Here is a 22,791-nt window from a genome sequence, read left to right on the forward strand (position 1 = left end):
CTTTTCAACTTACTGTCTTAGAAAGTTGCCTAAAGCGCTGAAAAGTTATTACTTGACTAGAGTCATAGGTCAATATGTGTTGTTTTGGGGGTTTTTTGAGGGGGTTGGTAAAAAAAAAAATGGGGATTAAGTGACTTGCCCAAGGTCACATAGCCAGGAAGATTTAAGTGTCTGAGGCCAGATTTTCAGTCAGGTTCTCCACTACACCACCCAGCTGCCCTCAATATCTGTTAAGGGTAAGATTTGAATCCTGGTTTCTCCATTTCCAAGACTATCCTCTGTTGCCACTACATGAAATTATCCCTTCAGTTTAGTAACAATGTCAAAACTAGTCTGGCATGACTTGTTCTTCATGAAGACATGCTAGCTCTTTACACCTAATGCATAGTATGCAAATTCCATTTTCTTCCCCCTTTTAAAAAATATAAACACTTATCTTTCTCCAAGCCTTTGATCCATCGTCCTGTTCTCCAAATATTACTGACAGTTTAGACAATTGCATCTACCAGTTCTTTCAGTACTTAAAGATGCCTTTTATGTGGGTCAGATAATTAGAATTCTTCAGTTGCAGTTAACTGTTCTCTTTCTTAACTTGAATATCAACTCACTATTATCTATTTTTGATCTGCTCCTTCTACTTGGACCATTCTCCTTAGCAGAGAAAACAAAAGCAAAATAATTATATAGCCCTGACTTTTTCTGTTATTAGTTAGCATTGTCCCTGTCAAGCCAAGTAGTGTTTCTATTCCTTCTTTTATTAAAGTCTTTCACCCAATATGATTTTAAAGAACAAATAAATACTTCCAGGTATGCTGACTTAGGCCTCTAATACTAATACTGGTTTTGAGGCTGATGGAATCCTGAGCTATATACAGTAGACTAAAGCCGTAGTTATCCACATTGGATTCAGCACCAATATGGTGAGCCTCCAAGAGTATCCCTTCTGAGTTGACTTCCCTCATAGAATTTAGTCCATAGAAGAGTACCTTTCTTATCTTTGAACTCTTTTAAATTTGTTCTTGCAAAGTCTAGAGGTATACATCAGAAATACAAACCATTTTCATTCTCTCCTCTATCACAAATCCTAAGAGAGAGTTCCTATTTCCCTTCAAGGTTCTCCTTTTTTTCATACAAGAAACTAGTTTTTCCTTACTGATGAAAACAGATCTAAAATAGAATTTCTACTTGCTGGCTCTCCTACTTTGGAAGATAGAAATCATCATAAGTAAGTTAAGAACTGGTTAGCTGCTCTGATTTGAGCAATTACAGCAGATACTGGAATATTGAAGTCTCCCATTATGACTGGAATCCAGATAGAGAGAATGTTGACATGAAGTTACATTCCCTTGTGAGGGACAAAGTTCATGTGAGAACTCTGGAAAAGAAAGACATTTCATCTTCAAGAGGACACACTTGGTACCAGATTCTTTTGAGGACCAATACCAGATACCTGGAAAGAAAGAGACAAACCATGGAAGTTGTAGGCTAACAGAGGAAGCAAGCTCCTCAAAAAATTCTGTCATCTCTTGTACTATCTTGAAAAAGAACTGTCTCTTACAAAACTCTCTTGCCAACTATATCCTTCTTTCAGCCACACAACCTTTCATCAATTAGGAGAGTTTATATACAGTCTTTTACATGTGACCTGTTCTTTAAATTCTTCATCTATTTCCTCTTCCTTTCTAGGGGGTCTAAAATGTGCTCTAATGACAAGTTCCCTTCTATTTGTACCTTCATTGATTGATCTTCATCCAAATGCTCTCTTCCATGTTTACTTCCCTTTGTTTCTTGAAGACCTTTAAATAATTAGGCTTTCTACTTTTTCCTTTTTTATTTGTTTATTTGTTTGTTTTTATTTTTTGCTGAGGCAATTGGAGTTAAGTGACTTGCCCAGGGTCACACAGCTAAGAAGTATTAAATGTCTGAGGCCAGATTTGCAGTTAGGTTCTCCTGATTTCAGGGCTGGTGCTCCATCCCCTCTGCCACCTCGTTGCCCCTGTAATTATGCTTTCTTAATATATAATACTACTCCACCATTGTTTTTACTTATCTTGTTACTTTTGAATAAAATATATTTATCCAGAGGCAGAACAACTGCCAGCTGGGAAAGGACAAAACCAGGCTACACCACTATCCATAAACCTAATCACCCCATTCTCTTGCTAGAAGATGCAAGAAGAGTGATCAAAGTTCTATATTCCTTGTCCTTTCCTAGCAAAATAATCCCTTGGAGACTGAGAGCATTATTATTCATCTATCATCCAATACTATCCCTACCTTCCCCATCCTTTTATTATTCAATCAGTGGTTACTTAAGAAAAACTTATACCCAATGCCCCCTTTCTGATCATTTATCCCAGTTCTTCTTAACTCTATTTTCCCCATGACCCAATTTAAACTTTCCATTGTACCTCCTGGAATTCCAGCTCCAAAGAAAACAAACTTTTCTTCATCCTGAACTCTTTTCCTTTACATTGTTTCCAATTATTTGCCCTTACTGAGATTTGGCTTCTCCCATGTGATACTCCATCTCTGTTCATCTTCTCCAATACTGACAATATTTTTACTGGATCTTCCCTTTCTCAGCACAATGGTCCTAGGGAGAAGTTGGAATATTCGTTGTTTCCCATTGCCACTTCTAAGTTCTCTTTTTGCTGCCATTGCTCAGCAACATCTTTATCTTCTTCAGAGTACAGAGTGTCAAATTTCCCCCCTCTAATTCAAAATATATTGGCTGTTATTAATTCTCCTACATTATTCTCCTCCTTTTCTTTAGGAGTTTAGTACCTGAATAAAATAACTTTATTTCATATCCAACTCCTGCCTTTAAGCTACAGGACTTCCAAGTGTATATGGATTCTCCCTCAAACTCTCTATCTCATTCCTCAGTATCAAATTCCTTCCCTTGATCCTTTCTTTTCCAACTCAGTTCAATACATGGATGCTCCCTGGATCATCCTCAAGTGTTCTACTTTTCTTAATCAAAAACTCTGACAATTCCCTATCTCATAATGAACTCATCATTACATTTCTTCCTATGCCTCATCCATATAGATCAATTTTCTACCTTCATCTAGACCTTCAATACCTTTCTCAATCTATTACCATTGTTGTAGCTTCATTTTCCTCCCTTCCCAATCATAACTATATTCTTAAACCAACTCAATTCCATACCATCATCAATTCTTGAATCACTTGCCACTTTGTTCTATCACCACACATACTAGGCAAACTTCAACTCTTGATTACTCCCATCACGTTCCTTCTAGCCTGATGAACAGAGATAGAGGAAATTACAATCATGTTGAGTATATTATAAATTCATCTTACCTTTGTCCTCATTGCAATAAGACAGTCCTTTGATTCCTCCTTAATTGATTCCCAGTATCACTCCCCTAAGAAACTATCTCAAGACTTCTCAACTCTTTTCATATCTCCACCATCTTTCTGGTCTTTTGGTGACAAACTTCACCACTTAACTTTTCTGAATCAATTAAGATAATTCCTTCTTCTCTCTTTATCTCAAAAATCTCTATCTCCCACTGTCTTCTTTTCTCACAAGATCTAAAAATGCTATCTTCTCTATAAATACCCTCTTCCATTTTCTCCAGCAGATTTCCCCCTGAATCATTCTTTCCATCTCTTTAATCTTCAGTCTGTCCCTATTTAGTGGTTCCTTCTCTACTTCCTTGAAATATTAAAAAAAAAAATAAAGGGAAAGAAAAGAAAAAAATTTTTCACAGCACTCTCACTCCATTCCTTTGCAAATATGGGAGGTTAATAATAATCAGCTTTTCTTGATTTTGTGTCTTCTTCCTCTTTTTCTTTATTTTCTTTTTTAAATGGTATTTGGTATATGAATTGCTCTCTAGAAGGAGAAGAGGAGAACAATGAGAAGAAATTCCAGTTATGCCAAAAAATAAATATCAATGAAAATTTATTGAAAAAAACTCAATTAAACCTTACTATCCCCTTAAGTAATCATGCTGCACAGAGCCACAGGATGAAGAGACTCCTTTAACAGCCATATTCCTTTAAAAAGTTGTGTATACTCAATGACTTAATTTCCTCTTTAACCACTCCCTCTAAAACCTTTTGTAACATAGATTCCAACCTCATTACTCAACTCCACCTGTTGAATCTAAAGTTAGTAATGATATCCTAATTGCCAAATCTGGTGGTATTTCCTCATTCTCCATCTTTCTTGACTTCACTAATGTATTTGACATTGTCAACCATGCTCTTCTTCTGGATATTTTTCTCCTTTCTCTGGGTTTTCATGCCAACATATTGATTTCTTTTTGTCTGAACAGTCCTCAGCTCATCATTCAGATCATATGCCCTAATTGTAGCTGTTCCCCAAGATTCTTTTGTGGACCCTCTTATCTATATTCTTCCTGAGTGACCTCATCAATTCCCATGGTAAACATTTAATCAATTATTTTAATTTGTTTATAATCCAATTATTTCATAGTTTAAATGCAGGAACCAAAACCCCAAGAATTGAAATGACTTCCCAAGTTTACTATGAGAAATATGAAAAAGAAAACATTTCCATCTGGGAGAATTTAATTCAACATTTATTAAATGCCTACTGTGAACTTAACATTGTAAGATGTTTGGGGAATCAAGGAAAGAATTGTGAAGGAAATAGTACCTGATATAGGAATTCAATAAAGGAAGAAAGATGAAGAAGAAGGAATCTATTCCAAGCATAGGGGATAGTATGGGCTTTCTCAGGCTTGAAGACACGAAGAAACAAAGATAGGACAAGCAGGACAAGAACATAACAGTGACTGATACATTCTAACTGGAATTTAAAGTATGTGAAATGAAATATTCTAAGATTAAGATGGAAAGGAAGATTGGCTCCAGATGAATGGTTCTGAATGCTAAGATTTGCAATCTATTATGGTAAGCAACAAAGTTCAAATGACAGATTTTGTGATTAGAGGAATGATGTGATCAAACCTATTGGTGTCTTCAGGTTTAAATCTAATTTTTTTCTTTAGTATGTCCTGATCACCAGGAACAGATTTTCTCTCAAAAGTCTCTATCTGGCTTAGAGTCTACTTATCAATTGAAGTTAAGAAATGGGGCAGGGGGGAACTGGCCCTGAGTTTCTAAGTTTCTATTTGGGAGAGGTAGATTTTATAATAATGATACAACATCCAGTTGGAAATATTCAGCAAGTAAATGGAAATATAGGTCTGAAACTCTGAGATGTCACAAAGTAGAAATTCAGATTTAGAAACCATTGTATAATATTGATCCTTAAAGTCAATGAAGCAAATGAAACCCCTAAGAGAGAGAAATTATAAAGATAGAAGAAAGGGAGATCAAGAATAGATCCTTGAGGAAAATTCATATTTGAGGAATTGAAGAAAGGTGATATTCAGAGACAGAAAAGGAAAAACCAAACATATTGAAGTGAATATAGAGTGAAATGACACAGAATTAAAAAGATGGAAGTCAAAAGTGTCAAATTCTGAAGAGAGAAGAAAATAATTGAAAAATGGTCAGTGAACTTAGCCATATAATCATTTTTAATCCTTCAAAAGTTGATTTGATAATGTAGGGAGAATGAGACCCAAATAACAAAGATTTGAGGAGTGAGAAGTAGAATCTCAGAATTCTTTTAATTTCTATTTCCAAATTAATAGCAATTTGGAGCATTTTTTTTTCATACAACTATAAATTATCCTGACATTCTTCCTTTGAGAGTTATTTGCCTTTTAAAATCTTGAGACCATTTATCAAGTAGAAAATAACTGTTCTTCTTATAAATTTGAATGAATTCCTTTTAGATCTTGGAAGAAACTAGATGCAAAGATTTTCCTCAGTTGGCTATTTCCCTTTTAAAGTTTTATTGCATTTATTTGTGCAAAACCTTTTTAATTTTATGTAACAAAAATTATTGATTTTATCTTTTGTAGTCCTCTATCACTAATTTAGTTACAAACTTTTCCTACTGATAGATTTAATAGGTGTAATTATTATATAACCTTTTATAGTTCGGTCATATATACACTTGGAGCTTATCTTGCTCTAAGGTGTTAGTCTAAATATAATTTCTTCTATAATGTTTATACAATTTTCTCAGTAGTTTTTGTCATTGAATGAATTTTTTTCTCAACAGCTGAAGTCTTTGTGTTTGCCAAATACAAGGTTATTAGATATATTTGGCTTCAGTATATTTTGTTGCTAATGTGCTCACTGATTATAATTTTTAGCTGGTATCAAATTATTTTGAGAATTACTGTTTTCTAATATAATCTGAGATCTGGAACTGATAGACTCCTTTCATTCCTACTTCTTTTCATTAATTCCTGTGACGTTCTTGATCTTTTTTGCTTTCATATAAACTCCATTATTATTTTTTCTAGTTCTGCAAAAATATCCTTTCATAGTTTAACTGGTAATATTGTCATTTTTCTTATATTGATCATTCTACTCATGAGTAATTACTATTTCTCTAATTATCTAGATTTGTCTTTATGTAAACAGTGGTTTGTAGTTGTGATTGTATTTATATAGTCCTTGGGTATATCTTGGAAATTAGACCCCCATAAATTCTGTACCTACTGTAGAAATTTTAAATGGAATCACTTTCTATCTCTTTCTACTGGTTTTTATTGGTATTATATAGACATGATAATGGCTTGTGTGGACATATTTTATATCCTGCAGTTTACTTCAATTTAATTTTAGTTGATGTTTTAGATTTAAGTACAAAAATCATATCATCTATGAAGCAATAATTTTGTTTCTTCTTTACCTGTGGTAATATTCTAAATTATTTTTTCTTGTGTTATTGGCAATGGACATATTTATTTCTCTCTTGATTACACTGGAAAGAGTTCTAGTTTATCTTGATTATAATGGAAGTTCTTGGTTTTAGATACAATTTATCATTTTTAAAAAAGGATTATTTAATTTGTATTTTTCTAAGGTTTTAACAGAAATGGGTATTTAACTCTGTCAAAAGCTTTTTCTTCATATGTTGATATAGGCATATGATTTTTGCTTATTATGTTATTAATATTATTAATAAAGTTTACAGATTTTTTTATTAACTCAACTTTGCATTCCTGGCATAAATCCAATCTGATTATATAATTCATAGTATATGATCTTTCTCATATATTGTTTTAGCCTCTTTGCTAATTATTTAAAGTTTTTATAAACATATTCATTTTAATCATTTCACTTCCAATTAACTTTTTTTTCCTAGTGGCCCATTAATATAATTTTTATTTATAAATTATGTTATTAATGAAAATATTAGTAAAAATATATCATGTTTTCTGATTTTCTATATTTGGTTAAAGTTTTTCTCTCAAAACATGACTAATTTTTGTAAATGTGCCATTCACACTATACATATTTGAAATATGTATGCTCATTTTTATGCATATGCAACGATCACCAAAGGTCTACCTTTTATTTTTTTTCCTAAAACTCTATTGGATATTTCACATTTTTCTTACTATCTTTGGCTAGATTTATCTGGAGTTGATGGAGTAAAATGAAGTTTCCTACTTTTATAGTTTTACTCTCTATTTTTCCTTGTAATTCATTACATTTTTCCTTTTAGTATTTAGAATCTACGGCATTCAGAGCATATGTGTTCTGTTGAAATCAATCATTTACATTGGCATTCAGCAAAGTTATTTTCCAATTTGTCTCTTTTAATTAAGTGTATTTTTGTTTCCTTGTCTGTGACCCCATTTTTCTGAGTTCAGCAGAGGAATAACAAATTTTGTTCATACCCCTTATTTTAGTTCCATGTCTTTGTTTCAAGCATATTTCTTATAAACAACATATTACTAAATTTTGCTAAATAATTCTGATTAAACCTTTACTTTAATAGTTGAGTACATGGTATTCACATTCACAAAACTGATGATTATTTCCTTTTATCATAGTTTCTTATGCTTTTTTTTTCTTTATACTATTTGCTCCTTAATTATTTCAAGTTGTTGTTACTTCTTTTGTTTTCTTTTTAACCTTTTCTTCCCTATCCTCCCTCAAGCTTAAGATTTGTTTTTGTTTATGACTAATTCCTTTCCAACTCTTCCTTTTATATTCCTGTTTCTTCTCTTCTTATTCCTCTCTCTATCCTTTTTTTAATTTATTGTATTCCTGTACCAAACTCTGTGTGTGTGTGTGTGTGTGTGTGTGTGTGTGTGTGTGTGTGTTGCCCTCTTTTGAACCAATTTAAATGAAAAACTTTACTCTCCAATATACTCCTTCCATGGTAATATACTACTTATAAAAACTAATTGTATGCATTATAAATTTCCCATTTTTCCCTCACATATCAACTCCGTTTATTTTTTTCACACAGAACTTTTAAAATGTTACAAAGTTATGAGTTTTTTTGTTTCAGTTAACTATTTCTGTGACCCTTTTTGGTTTTAGGATTTTGAAGGGAAAAAACTAGATCTGAGAACTTTGATGTTTATTACCTGTGTGACTATGGGCAAGTTATTCTACTTCTCTGATTTTCTGGTTACTAATTGATAGAAAATTGCCACATAATGCTATTATTTAGCCACTTTGGTAGGAAAATGAATAGAATGTTGGACTTAGGAAAACTTGAATTCAAACCCTGCCTCAGAAACTATCCATATCCTTGGACAAATCTCATTTTCAGTTTCCTTATCTTTAAATGGAAAGAAATAATAACATCTGCTTCACAGGATTGTTGTGAAGATAATATATGAGTTATCATATGTAAAGCATTTTATAAACCTTAAATCCGTAGAAGTAAAAAATAAAAATAAAAACATTATATACTTTTATTTATAACAATGTATACTTACATACAAGTTCATATTTATATACAACTTTATAGCAATGAAAACAGTAGTCAAGCTAGCAGATATCTGATGTCCAAATCAACTTTGATTAAGAAAAATGATAATTCTTACTTTTAGGGGGCATTTTTTCCTTTAGCATGAAATTAGAAATACTTTATTGTACCCTTCTGCATTACAGAGGAACTGTTATGGAACTGTTAATGTAACACTGCCATAAATAATTTCATAAAAGTGTTTCAACAGATAAATAATCCAGAAAGGCTTAAAATGGTTTTCCTTTGTTAAAGGAAGCTGGACCACAGAGCTCCCAGACACTACAGTTAATCACTCATATTATCAAAGCTTATCTTCCCCTTTGAATGACTTTTCCCCCTTTCGATTTAGAATTCAATACATAACAAGAAATTTATTCATGTACAAGTCTTACCACCAGCAAACAGAAAAAAAATTTATCATACAATGATATTACTGTGCTCTATCTTTTAAAAATAATAAAATTAACAATATAATGATAAAAAGGAACATAGATGATGAAAGCAAAAATATTAAAAATTTTGCATTCAGAAAAGATGAGTAGAGCAAGTTTTTGTTAACCTCTTAGGTTTTTTTTTAATGATCAGTGTTTACTTACACAGAGAAAGGAAAAAAACCAGACAATTTTATTCAGTAAAATAAATAATAGTAGGTTTGGCTTATGTTGTTCCCTTGCTCAAAAAGAGATTGCCTATGACCTAAGCAAAAATTTGAACATTATCAAAACACTCAGAGAAATACCATTTAAAATATCAACTAATAACCAAAAAAGACTTCCTCTATTCCATAAAAAGAATATTTAATAACATCTTGTTCGTCCCTCCTCAAGTAAGTTTCATTTGTTATGGAGTCTGTAAACAAACATCTTTAAAAGGAAAAAATGGTGACCTTCCCTCCCTTTCTCTTTTCACCCCCATAAATACAATTTAATGTAAATGCTAATGTTTCTCATTAATTTTCTATGTACCACCACCTTCCCAATAAAGAAATAAATCTTAAATAAACTTAGGGAAAGACAGCTGCCAAACTATTTTCATATCATGTCGGTATGGAAGCATGAATCTGAATCACTGAGCACTGCTGTTGTAGATCTAGAACTCTGGTTTTAGAGCACCACCCAATGGTTAGAGGTCATGATGCCAACTATGGAATCTGCCCACAAATCATTGGAAGGGACAAGTGATTAAAAACAAAACAAAACAAAAAATTCACATGAAGAATGGCATTTTCTGCTTCATTTCATGGGTTTCTTTCTAAGGCAATATAGCTCTTGGCATGTTTTTTAAATTTCAGGATGGAAAGTAATGGAGGGCACTAGACATGTTTACACAAGTGTTCTTTTGAATCAATTTGCCCAAGTTTTATCTTCAAGATTAATAAGAGTCATAGATTATAGTCAAAACAAGGAACATGAAAAAAGATGATTCATTGTTTCTGTTCTAATCCTGAGGTTCTTTAAAGGATTTTGTTAGATCAGTTGAGAAGACTTGATGGGGCCACAGTATTTTTTCTACACTTCTACATTTTTTAAATAAAAGCCATGATGTTTTCTTAACCTTGACTCCAGTTCATCACAAAACTAAAGATAAGGAAACTAGAATACGGATTATGTTCCAAACTCTTCTAACAACTATGTAGCTTTCCATTTTAAGAGAAGCTACAGTATTTAAGATGAATTAATAAAAAAGCATGGATTTCTTTTTTTTAAAACTGTAACATATTGCCATTAGGAGCTTAACTTCTTCAATGGAAATCATTTTTTTTCCAAAAGTTAAGTGAGTTGGTTGGATTTTAGTTTTGTTAGGATAGAGGATCATTAAAGTTTCTTTACAAATTTATTTTGTTTTTATTATACTTATCTCATAGAAAAAAGTGTGAGATTCGTTCCTTAAAGTATAACTTTCCTTGAAGCTGTAAAACTACACATAAAGGACTTGATAAAAGTTTATTACCCAGACAACCCTTGATGAAAGGGATGCTTCACAGCATTCCCCTTCATTGCAACAATTCCAGAAAAATAGATATCCAACTCTAACTTCAGTTAGCTGGCTTTCATTGGCCATTCTTGTTTCACTCAGGGTTGTTATTTGGATCACTTCTTTTCAGTAATCCTAGCTCAGAATCCTTTCATAAATATGACATTCATCTTTCAAACTAAAATTTCAGAAAACAATTGGGGGCAAGTAATACAGGCTTCAAGTTTCATCATCTCATCATTCAAATCCAAGGTTCCGTTTGCCTTTGTCCACTCACTGTTGAAAGTTAGATCACTGCTGGCCAATTGCAGTTAAGAATATGAAGAGGAAAGCGACATTACCACAAAAATAGATGACTAATACCACCTTTTTAAATGCATGGCCCTGAAAGAGAAATGGATATATTTCAGCAAAGTAGACATTACTTCCTGAGATGATCTTATAAGAAGACTAAAAAAACTTACCTCTGCCTCAGCTGTTGTAAACGACTGAAGAATCTGAATTCTATCATCTTCCAATATTTCAACTGTCAAAAACAATAAGATTTTATCAAGAGATTTAACAGCATTGCCTCCTCTACTTTTCCTTACCCTTCTACCTTTGAAATCTTGAGCTTCTGATTAGTGAGCATTCATTTTATCTTACCTCTTGACTTCCATTACCCTGCTGGCCCAAAATCTTCTCAGCAACTGTCCAGGCTGCCTATCTTATGACAAGTCTTTCCTGGCTTCTATCACTCCCTTCACCACTATACCTAAATTAGTTTTGATTGCAAAAATTAAACTAGTTTCACAGCACTCCCCTTCACTGCAGTCATTCCAGAAAAACACATATCCAGCTCTAACTTCAGTTAGCTGGCTTTCATTGGCCATTCTTGTTTCACTCAGGGTTGTTATTTGGATGCTATAACTGCTGAGTTTATTGTCAACAAAAGCTGTTCATCTTTCATATTCCATGAACCTTGGAAAGTCAAAAATAGAGGCCTGTGATCCAAGACCCAGATTAAGCTAAATTCATTTTCTTGGTTCTCTCCCTATCTTCAATCTGTCCTCCAAACAAATGGCAAATTTGATTTCCAGAGCATAAATCTGACTATAAAGGAAATTAATAGAAACATTGTTCTCCATTTATATGGAGATATAATAAATATATTTAAATACTATTTAAATAAATATAATATTTAATAATTATTATATTTATAATTATATTTTATTTGCCAATTCTAATTTAAATAATTTAATCATATTCTCAAATCTAGTTAGCAAAAATTCTAACATAAATTTTATCAGTAGTTAGAAAGATATGACTTTCCTTAAAGACTTGAGAAAATGGGGAACTATTTAACTATACTAAGGATAATACAGTCAGGAGAAGGGATGTCCATGAATTTCTGTCCCAATATTTTCTACCAAAAAAAAAGTTTCCACAAACTATGGAGAATCAACAGATTTTCAAGTGACTTAACTATAGTTTTACCTTTGCGTGTGAGCCGATAGGCATGTATCTCAAGAAGAATCTCAGTGCCAACATGCCAAGCTACAAATCCAATCATTGCATAAGTTTTCACTGGAGAAGGAAGGTTGAGTCCTGGTAAGTCCATTCCCAGGAATATTGCTGCAACTAAGAGAAAACAAAAAATTATTTGACAATATTAAAATATTACTTAGGGAAGGGAGGGAGGAAGAGAAGAAGAGAAGGCGGGAGAAAGGGAAGAAAAGAGGGAAGGAGAAGGAGGGAGGGAGGAAGAAAAGAAGAGAGAGAAGGAGGGAGGAAGGAGAGAAGTTTTTAAAGGTCTTTTTGGATTTCAGTGTTACTTTCTCCTTAAGAGTCAATTATTTCCATTACTAATGTATACAAAATTCACTTAAACCAGCTTGAAATTTAGTATAGAATCAAGCAGCAATTAACAATGACAAAAAGCATCATAATTACTTACCTGCTAGTATCCTAGTAGCAGTACCAGTCCCCCAATGAGTCCAATTAAATATCGGGCGTCTAATAAAAGAAAGAAATAACTCACAGTCTTAAAAATTGTGTGACTACAATTAAATTCAAGAAAAAACTGCAAACTTTCCATATATCTAAGAATTAGTATCAAAAATATCTTTAATATCTAAACCTATTAAATATCTAAAAGCTCTAGATTTTTAAGAAGTTATGAGGTAGATTAAATTTATTGCTGAATTTTATAAATTTCAAGATCATCCCTCATTTTAAAAAAAGTTCTCCATCCTATAATTCCATTTTTAGAAACATATCCTAAAATAATAGCAAAAGGTATTAAAGATTTTTTTAAAACGTTATTTATAATCCCCCCCCCAAATGGATGCAACCTCAATGCCCAATGTTACAGAAATAGTTAAATAAATCACGCTACTTAACATAATGGAATATCATCATATATCATAGGATCATAAATTTAGAAATGAAAGGGACCTTAGATACCATCAAGTTCAAACTAATCATTTTACAGAGAAGGAAAATGAATCTCATAGAAGAGTCATACAGCTACTAAGTGTCTGAAGAATATAGTCTCTCCCATTCACTTGTTAGCTTCTTGGGAGCAATAACCATTTTTTGCCTTGTTTTGTATCCCTAGCACTTAGGGTATCACATAATAGGTACTTTTAAAAATGTTCATTGATTGACTGAATCAGAATATAACATTGATCTTTTTGACTCTCACTTCTCATTCTACCCACTGGCACCTAGCTGCTTTGAATATGTAGAAGTTTGGTATGATCTTGATGAAATAATAATACAAAATGAGAAAAAAAGGAAAAGCAGAAAAATGAAATACTCATAAATTATGCCATGTATAAGAGGTAAAATAGAAGACAAATGAAGAATAAATGAATAATTGTGATAGTATTTTCTGTATTAGAATCAACTGAATTTCATGTAAATAGTTACAATGAAAGTTTCCTGGGTTGTATTTTTGTTAATTTTGTTATTATATTGTATATACTGTAAAATTTGTTAAATTAACAATTTCATGTTGTTTTTAAGAATTATATTTAAAAGTACTTTGCTAGTTAGTAACCTTTACATTCAGAAAAGAATAAATGGATTGCATCGTACCTTGGATCATGTGATGGGGGCCTGAAAACTGCCAGAAGCAGCTGAAGGACTGCTAACATCATCACTACACAGCCAAGGTACGGATGATAGCCTGCTTCCTAAATAAAGAGCCAGCATGAGTACAGTACCACTATGTCCCCCCACAAAGTCCAATAGGAAAAAAATTCAAGAGTCACTCTAAGAGTATTTGCATGTATTTTAACATAAAAATACACTCTCCTAATATACTAATTTGCCTTCTGTAAATTTCGCCCAAGAATTCCTATATAATAAATTCCCAAAGAGCACCCTGACATCAGACTATTTTTCTTTCTCACTTTCTCACTGGTATTTGCCTCTAAAACCCTCTTCTTAGAATCAACCTCTGATGTCACTTTTCTAGGACAAGTGAGCTTCTCCCAGCAGCTGCAAGGCTATATACTTACATGTATGTTTGATTGATTTGTGGTCTGCTCAAAACTTCAGACAGATAGACTATAACAGGTAGTCACATGATTTCACTCAAAATCTTAAGCTAAAGCTTAATAGGATGTCTCTGAACCAAAAATGAATGAATGAATGAGTGAATAGCATTTTAAAGCACTTACTATGTTCCAGACACAGACCCATTGAGATAAAGAAATAACACTTGAGAGGTTGTTATATTGTGCAGTTTGAACTCACTGATTCATGGGAAATCAACTTGTTGAACTGAGAGATAGCAGATTATAATGAAAAGAGCTAGAAGAATTCAGTTCAAGTCTCATTTCTCCTAATTAATGATCATATGGCATGGAACTTGAACCCCGGTTCTTTGACTCCTCAATAAGCATTCTTTTGACTCTACTACTAATCAATCAGACTAAAGTATACCAAACTGTAACTAGGAATTTTTGTGCCTGGCACAAAGACCAAAATCACATTTGGGGAAAGGTGAATGAAGAATGAGTTAACTGAGAGATAGATAGAAATCACTGAGAAGGAGGGGTGAGAAAGGGAGATAAAATCCCCAAAACAGCACTGCAAAGCCACTGCTTAGGAGACTATTGCATGAGAGGAGAGAATAAGTTCATTCATACATAGCTTCCTAGTTTTACTAATATAATAATGGGAATCAGGCAAATACACAAATCCCATCAACTTGCTCTGCTAATGAGGAACCTGCTTCCAGTAGAGTTGCCATCACCTGGAATGGGAATGCATTGGAGAGACTAGATAGACCTTCTTTATTTAACTTGTTCTGATCTACTAACCATGTGTTAAGAAGATTCTTTTTTGATTGATTACATAACTGGAATCAGAGGTGTCTTCAAGAGTTCTCTTCACCCCAAGCTTTTTACCTTGGTGCTCTTAGGGTATCTAGATAATTTTTCCCTCACAAGACCTGGTGAGAGACGTTGATTTAAAGGGAGAAGTTTGCCATGTAAAAGGCTCTTTATTAGGTGAAGGATTGGAAAAAGATATGCTGAAGTCAACTATGACCAGCTTACAAAAATAGTCTATTGTTAAATTTTCAATGTGAGCTTGATTTATTGACATATTGATTTGCCTAGACTTAAATGCTATTAAACTTAAAATTGTGTATGCATATATTTTTTCAGAGAGTCTATAAAATATTTAGCAACACATTCATGGATTGGAGTCTCTCTAATGTAGTGAGTTTCAAAACGTCAGGAGGATGCTTCAGAGGCCAGGTTTGCAACCAGTAAGTATATCATCACTTATCCAAGGAATAAGGAGTGACTTTCAGGAATGATGTTTTGACCCAGACCCCCAAAAGATCAAACAAAAGTTCATCTTATAATCAAGGTTCAGCAGAATGTGGATTTGGGGGGACTAATTTGTCATAACTGATCTAAAAGTGTGTCCCTGAAGTCTTAGGGAAAATGTTTGTGGTTACCCTATCTTCAAAATTAATGTCCCTTTGCAAAAGCTAATTGATCTGATATAATTAAATCAAACTAAAAAACTTATCCCAGGTAGCTAACAAGTTTAGGGAAGGGGAAAAAGGGAAAGGGAAAAGAGCACTTGAGTACTCAAGTCAATTTCTTGAGAGAACACAACCCAAGGTTTGGTTCCAGAGACAAGTAGCTAGGATCAGGCAAGAACAATCTAAAATACTAATTATTCTGCTTACTTGTTACCTAGCTACTTATGTCTGCAATGCTGAACAACTGTAAACAATGTAAAGATCCTCTAAATTTAGTGCCCAAATTGCTCTTCCTTTAAAATAGCTGACTGTATACCTGAGACATATTAAACAGAGATTTTCCAGATAGACATTTTTGTACAATAAAACACTTCACATGAATTTATAACTGAACCCCATGACTGCATCTTGTTTAGCATAAAAAAGCTTCTAAACTTTTCTTTGTCCCTGTCCTGAAAGCCATGCAATCATAAGATTTTTCTGCATAATGAATAATCACACTAAAAACAAGTGCCTGGGAGAGGATGTGACTATCAAGTAAAGTGACCCAACCCTTGGCCTTTGTTGTTTAGAAGGGGAATATAATGGGAGAACACATGGCCCTATGTAAGGCCTGTTACTAATAGGACATCCTTTTAGTTAAGCTGAAGCACAAACTCTTGGATCTTGACTATGGAGGAAATAGTTTGTCTTCCTGATCTACAAGCTCTTTGAAAAGCATCATTTCTCAGAACTCCATCACCCTAGATGACATCTACCTACTCCCCCACATTCTAATTCACACTGATGAGGTTTGTTGTCCAGTCTCTGTAAACTTTTCAAATCTTCTGACTTTGCCAACATAAATTTTTTTAATACTTTGATGGAGCTGTGATCTTGGTGATGTGGGCACTGATCTAGGCCATTTTCTCATCATGATGCCTACATGTTGGCTACCATTTTTATTAATAAAAGTGTGGAATTAGACAAGTAAAAAAGATTTACAAAGGAAAATGCTATCCATATCTAGATAAAGAACTGATGGAAACAGATCAAAGCATATTTTTTCACTTATTTTATGTTTTCTCATGATTTTTTCTTTTGATCTATTTCTTCTTTCACAACTGACTAATATGATACATTTTTTACATGATAGCATATGTATAACTTATATCAAACTATCTACTATCTTCAGAAAAGGGGAAAGGAGGGAAGAAGAGAGGAGGGAGATATATTTATGCACACCTGCATTTTTTTATTTCCTTCACAAGCTAATTGTACAATATTTCAGAGTCTGATTCTTTTTGTACAGCAAAATAACGTTTTGGTCATGTATACTTATTGCGTATCTAATTTATATTTTAATATATTTAACATCTACTGGTCATCCTGCCATCTAGGGGAAGGGGTGGGGGGGTAAGAGGTGAAAAATTGGAACAAGAGGTTTGGCAATTGTTAATGCTGTAAAGTTACCCATGCATATATCCTGTAAATAAAAGGCTATTAAAAAAAAAAGAAGAAGAAGAAGAAGAAGAGAGGAGGGAGAAAAATGCAAACTCAAAATCTTGTAAAAATGAATGCTAAAAATTTTCTTGACATGCAACTGGAGAAAAAAACTATTAAAAAATAAAAGTATGGATTCTTAAATTCTTCAAGTAAAAATATTCATCCTCATCATATAGCAACTCACACTGACATAGCACTTTAAAGTTTGAAGATTGTTTTTTCTTACAAAAACCCAAAGTCTTAGGTAATGCATTATTTAATATCATTTTGCAAAAAAGGAACCTGGGAGTCAGAAAAGTAAATGATTTGCCATATTTTCCAGATAGCAAATGTCAACGTTTGTGTCCCATATTATAGGGAGATTTATTTCTGTTGTGTAGATACTTTCTCTCCCACTTTTTCAGCTTCTTTTTATGTATTTTCTTCCCTTAGAAGAAATGTAAGCTCCTTGTGGACTTGGAGCTATCTTTCTATTTGTATTTGTATTCCTAGAACAAAACACAGTCCCTGGCATATAAAATAAGTGTTTAAAAGTACATGTTAACTTGCTTACCTTACTCCAGCCTTTTCTATATATGAAAGGAAGTACAAAGCCAACAGTGGTAAGGCCAGAAGTGCAGAGCATTAGAAACCGATGTATCTGTGAGAATGAAAATGATGAAGTTAGAAAAAAAGCTTCCAGGTCACAGATAATGATGCTTCATAAAGAAGATCCTGAGATGGGATATGCATAGGGGTAGGAGTTCATCTGATGGAAAAAATGTCCCTTGTTTAAATAACATAAAGGTTGCAGTGAGAGTATTTAATGTAAAAAGTGAGTTTTAAGTGAGTCCTTAAAGGAAGGTTAAGATGTGAAAAAATAGACAGGAGGAATGAGGACATTCTAGACAAAAGGAAATAGCCTAAATGAGGAAGGAACAAGGTATGTGACAATAGAAGAATGGCATGGATGGAAAAGGAAGGGTCTATGAGCAAGGAGTAAGAATTTGTTAGATAGGAAAGATAGGAAAGATGTTAGATAGGAAAGGCTTATGAAGCTACAAAAAGATCCACAAAAAGATGCCATAAAAATATGGCAAAAATAATCATAACCAAAATTTGTAGCTAATGTGATCTTGGGCTTAAGAGAAACAGATAGCTCCCAGATAAAGGGATGAGACAGTATCTCTATACTCCACCCTGGTAAAGCATATCTGTAGTTTTGCGCTCTGTTCTGGGCATCTTGTTTTAAGAAAGAATTAATAACCTGAGAGTATTCAGAGGATGGCAGCCAGAATCCTGAAGGTTCATGAGTTCATGAAATGTGAGGATATTTGAATGTACTGGGGAAGTTTAGGGTGAAGAAGATAAGATGAAGGGGAGAAATGAGAGCTGTCTCCAAGCACTTGAGGAATGGTCACACATAAGAGGGCTAAAGGCTTGTACTATTTGATCCTATAAGTTAAAGCTAAGAGTAATGAGATCTGCAGTAGGCTGACTGAGGAGCTAGTATACCCTCCTCGTGGTGGTCCCTCAAGTGGAGGTCCTCAAGCAAAGACTGAATGGCCACTTATCCTTTCCATGATAATAAGGATTCATTTTCAGTTATGGGTTGAACCAGGTGGTTTCTAAAGTCCCTTCCAACCCTGACATTCTATGTTTCTATAAGTTTTAAGAAATCTAATAAACATTTATTAAGGACCTACTGCATTCAGAGCATTGTGTTAGGCACTGATAGACAAAGTTCAGATAAGTCAAGTCCTTCTTTTCATGTAGTATCATGAAAACAGCACAGTGCCTTGCACAAAGTATGTAGTAAATGCTTCCTGACCAACACAACATGAATGGGCATGGACTAGATCTATAATTTCACTGGTATAAGGCACTCCCAGTAAGAAAATTTCCTCTACCAATTCAGGCTGACACTTTACCTACAATTTATAATCTTAAGAGAGTTATCTAGAGCAGTATTTCTTCAAATTTTTCTACTCACAACCCTTTTTCACCAAGAAAATTTTATGCAATCCCATCTCAAAAATAAGCCCAAGTGTTTGTGGCAGTTTTCATGAATGCAAAGTACAAAACATATGTTTTGTATGTTCAGAATCAAGGCTGCAGTGAAGTCATGTGATACAACACCGGTGAGCACTGCCAGAAACACCTCAGATTCATTATACATTTAATTTTTAATTAATTTTTGGTTGTTGCATTCAGAAACCTTTTTCTGTGGTCAAATTGTTTGCAATCCCCACATTCAATAACACAATTTCATGCAGAGTTAAGACCTACAGTTGAAGATGCTTTTATCTAGAGTTAAAAGAATTTCCTAGGGTGAAACATTCTGTATCTGGCAGTGCAGATACTTGCTCCCAGATAATATAAGTTACAATAAAACAGAGCTTCTTAAACTTTTTTCACTCCCCACCTCTCTTTTCCCATGAAAATTTCACACAATCCTGAATATATATGTATATAAAACAAATATAGAAATCAAACATTTACTGATAATAAATCATAATTACATAATTACATGACCCCTACATTCAGTTACACAACCCCATATGGTGTGGCAAATCACAGTTTAAGATTTGCAGTAGAATTCAATGAGTTCAATAAGAAAATAGAAAAAAAAATGACTATGTGAGGCCCAAGGGGGAAGATTTTAATGATGATTTCATATATATCAGTTGGTATTTTAGTAAAGTTCTGAAGGTTGGGTAGGGATCCAGACTTTGAAAACAGAATATTATAGGTATAAGGACCATTGTGTAAGAAAGTATGGATATGATAAAGTGCATAGCATGTTTCACAGAATCAAGAGTACTCCACTTTGATTAGAACTCAAAACTATGTGAAGAATAGTAATAAGAGATAAAGCTAAAAAGGTGTCTTTGGACCCCAATTATATATGCCTTCAATGACTAGTAAAAGAATTTAAACTTTATTCAGCGGACATAGGGGACCCATTAAAAATTTCTAAGCAAAGATACAGATAACTAGTTCTATAATAAGAGAGATTGTTCTTGCAGAGGTAGAGAGGATGGCTTAAGAAAGAATAGAATAGAGACTGAAAGACTCAGTATGCTACTATAATACTGAATGGCTAGATCACTGGGTTTGGAATCGGAGAGTTCAAATCTGACCTCAAACATTTACTGTGTAACCCTGGGCAAGTCATTTAACCCTGTCTGCCTTAGTTTCTTCATCTGTAAAATGAACTGGAGAGGAAAACAGCAAACCATTTCAGTATGGTTCCAGTATCCAAGAAAACCCCAAATGGGGTCATGGAAAATTGGACTTGACTGAAAAGTTGCTAAACAAGTAGCATTTTAAGGCAGTGAAAATAAGGGCCCATGAGAGGGTGGCAATAGTGGGAACAAAGAGGAGTCAATTATTAAGCCCCTACTAAGTACTAAGCACTTCCCTAAACTGATCACAAATATTATTTCATTTGACAAATGTTATGGAAGTGAAATAGGAAGAACTTGGTGACTCTTTAAATATGAAACATAAGGGAAAGAGAAAGGTCAAAGATGATACCAAGATTTCAAACATGGGAGAGTGAGTAAATGATGGGAAACAAATGGTGAAGTCGAGTAGAAGAATAAATTCAGACGGGAAAGTTTTGCTACACATTTTTTTATCTTTGTAGCCTCAATATCTAGCACAGCCTTTTCCCCACAGCAAACTTTTAATAAATGTTTAGCAAATGTTGTAGATAGGTCAGAGATAAGGGCCATTGGATTGGGTGAGTAGGGATTCTTTCCAATCCAATTTCACTAACATTTGAGTATTCACTATATGCCCAGCATATTGTTAGACCTCGGGGCATAGGTAATATTAGAAATCACAAATATTAGAAAGAATGATAATAGTCTGAATCAGAAATTTCATCAATGATAAGGAACCCAATAGCCATGAAGTTCACAACTAAACAAGACTACTTGAAGACCTTCAATTCTTGGGTGGGAAACGACCCAAGGTAGCCCATTCAACTTCCAGAGAGTTGTTAGGAAGCCATTGCTTTTATCAACCCTAAATCTTCCTCTTGGCTACCTCAACCTTCCCTCACGGAGCAGCTAGTCCTGGCCTCTGAGCCCAAGCAGAATAAGTGATATCTCTCTTCCAGGTGACATGGCTTCTAATACTTAAAAATAACTATTGTATCCCTGTAGAGGGCAGGAACTCTGAAAAGATGTATTTAAATCTAGGACAGCAGGGTTATATATATAGTTTTTTACATACACACACACACACACACACACACACATATATATATATATATAATTAATATATATATAGATAGTTAAGTACCTACTCAATGTGAGATAATGGTTCTCTAAGTACATACTTAATGTAATGTAATGATATAATCAATCTAGTTGGCATGTGGTGATGCAATGTTCTACAGTTGTGCATGCTCAGTGTGGATGAGCATGCTCAGTGTGAGACAGTGACGTAATCGTACTGGAGCATTTATTTATTTATTTTTTTTTTTTTTAACTTTCCTTTCAGATTTATTTTATTTCATACTGGAGTATTTAAAGGGACTCTCAAAATCAGAATGCTCTCTCAGCAGCAGCTCTCAGTCACAGACACAAGAGAAGATGCCAGATTCCAGTCTCCATCTTTGACCAGCCACATGGCAGTTCTCCTGCCTCCTTCACTCCTTCACTAAGACCAAGGATACAGGCTGATCCCGAGGTCCTCCAGAGAGCTAGTCCAGACTTTACATATCCTTAATTAGTTTATTTTCTCCAGACTAAAAATTTCTTATTTTTTCAACTAATTTCACTCAGCTAAACTCAAAAAGGGAACTCCTAGGGAAAAAAATCCCTAACACTAAAATAAATGCACTGATTGTTGTGCCACAATTCCCTTTATTGTCCTGACTCAGTTTCTCCTAATTGTCCTGCCTCGGTTTCCCTAAATTGTCCTGACTCAGTTTTCCTGAATTGTTCTGCCAACCCTGATCATCAGGACTGATATAACTTAGGGCTAGTTACTCTAAGGTTATAAATTGTAAATGTGTAAACTCAAGGGGGAATTCAGACTTCTTGGCTCCTAAATCCTCCTAAGTCATCAAGAATTTATGGTCCTACCCCCATCCTGTCAGAATAACATTGATGGTCCCTGCCTGGAGATTCCTGCTCACCAGAGTTTGGACTCCACCCCCTGCCTTTGTTTAGCTACCCAAGCTTGGAGCTGTGTGTGTGTGTGTGTGTGTGTGTATGAAATATATATATATATATGTCATTGAGAACTCACATTAGCTGCTGGATGCTATGAGACATCAGCCCTAAGGGCAATATGGAGTCCTTCTTCTGCCTACCTGAAACCAAGCTGCCTCACCAAAGAAGAAGGCCTTGGACCACACAGGTTTGAAGAATCGGGCCACCAATACACCAATGCTCCCAGTTGTCATCCAAGCCACAAACATGAGTGCACCTGTCAGAGAAAAGACACATATGCCATAGGGATACTTTCACTAAACTGGCTTTTC

General features: G+C 34.0%; 1 protein-coding gene and 1 long non-coding RNA gene across 4 annotated transcripts in view; one reads left to right on the plus strand and one right to left on the minus strand.

Annotated features, from left to right (window-relative positions):
• Positions 1-9,330: 9,330 nt before the first annotated feature.
• Positions 9,331-22,791, minus strand: part of FRRS1 (ferric chelate reductase 1) — a 118,245-nt gene continuing 104,784 nt past the window's right edge. For all 3 annotated transcript variants that reach the window (XM_031967137.1, XM_031967136.1, XM_031967138.1), the window contains exons 11-17: positions 22,621-22,736; positions 17,863-17,949; positions 13,916-14,013; positions 12,771-12,829; positions 12,311-12,454; positions 11,299-11,360; positions 9,331-11,218 (exon numbers count right to left, since the gene is read on the minus strand). In XM_031967137.1, coding sequence (XP_031822997.1) covers positions 11,126-11,218; positions 11,299-11,360; positions 12,311-12,454; positions 12,771-12,829; positions 13,916-14,013; positions 17,863-17,949; positions 22,621-22,736 — 659 coding nt within the window. In that variant the 3' untranslated portion in view covers positions 9,331-11,125. The remainder of the gene's footprint in view (positions 11,219-11,298; positions 11,361-12,310; positions 12,455-12,770; positions 12,830-13,915; positions 14,014-17,862; positions 17,950-22,620; positions 22,737-22,791) is intronic.
• On the plus strand, positions 13,906-22,187 carry LOC116423392. Its single transcript, XR_004233990.1, has 3 exons — positions 13,906-13,992; positions 15,496-15,599; positions 21,804-22,187. It is a non-coding gene; the product is annotated as an uncharacterized LOC116423392 (long non-coding RNA).

Source organism: Sarcophilus harrisii, chromosome 4 (assembly GCF_902635505.1).
Source record: "Sarcophilus harrisii chromosome 4, mSarHar1.11, whole genome shotgun sequence".
In the NCBI taxonomy this organism is placed as follows: domain Eukaryota; kingdom Metazoa; phylum Chordata; class Mammalia; order Dasyuromorphia; family Dasyuridae; genus Sarcophilus; species Sarcophilus harrisii.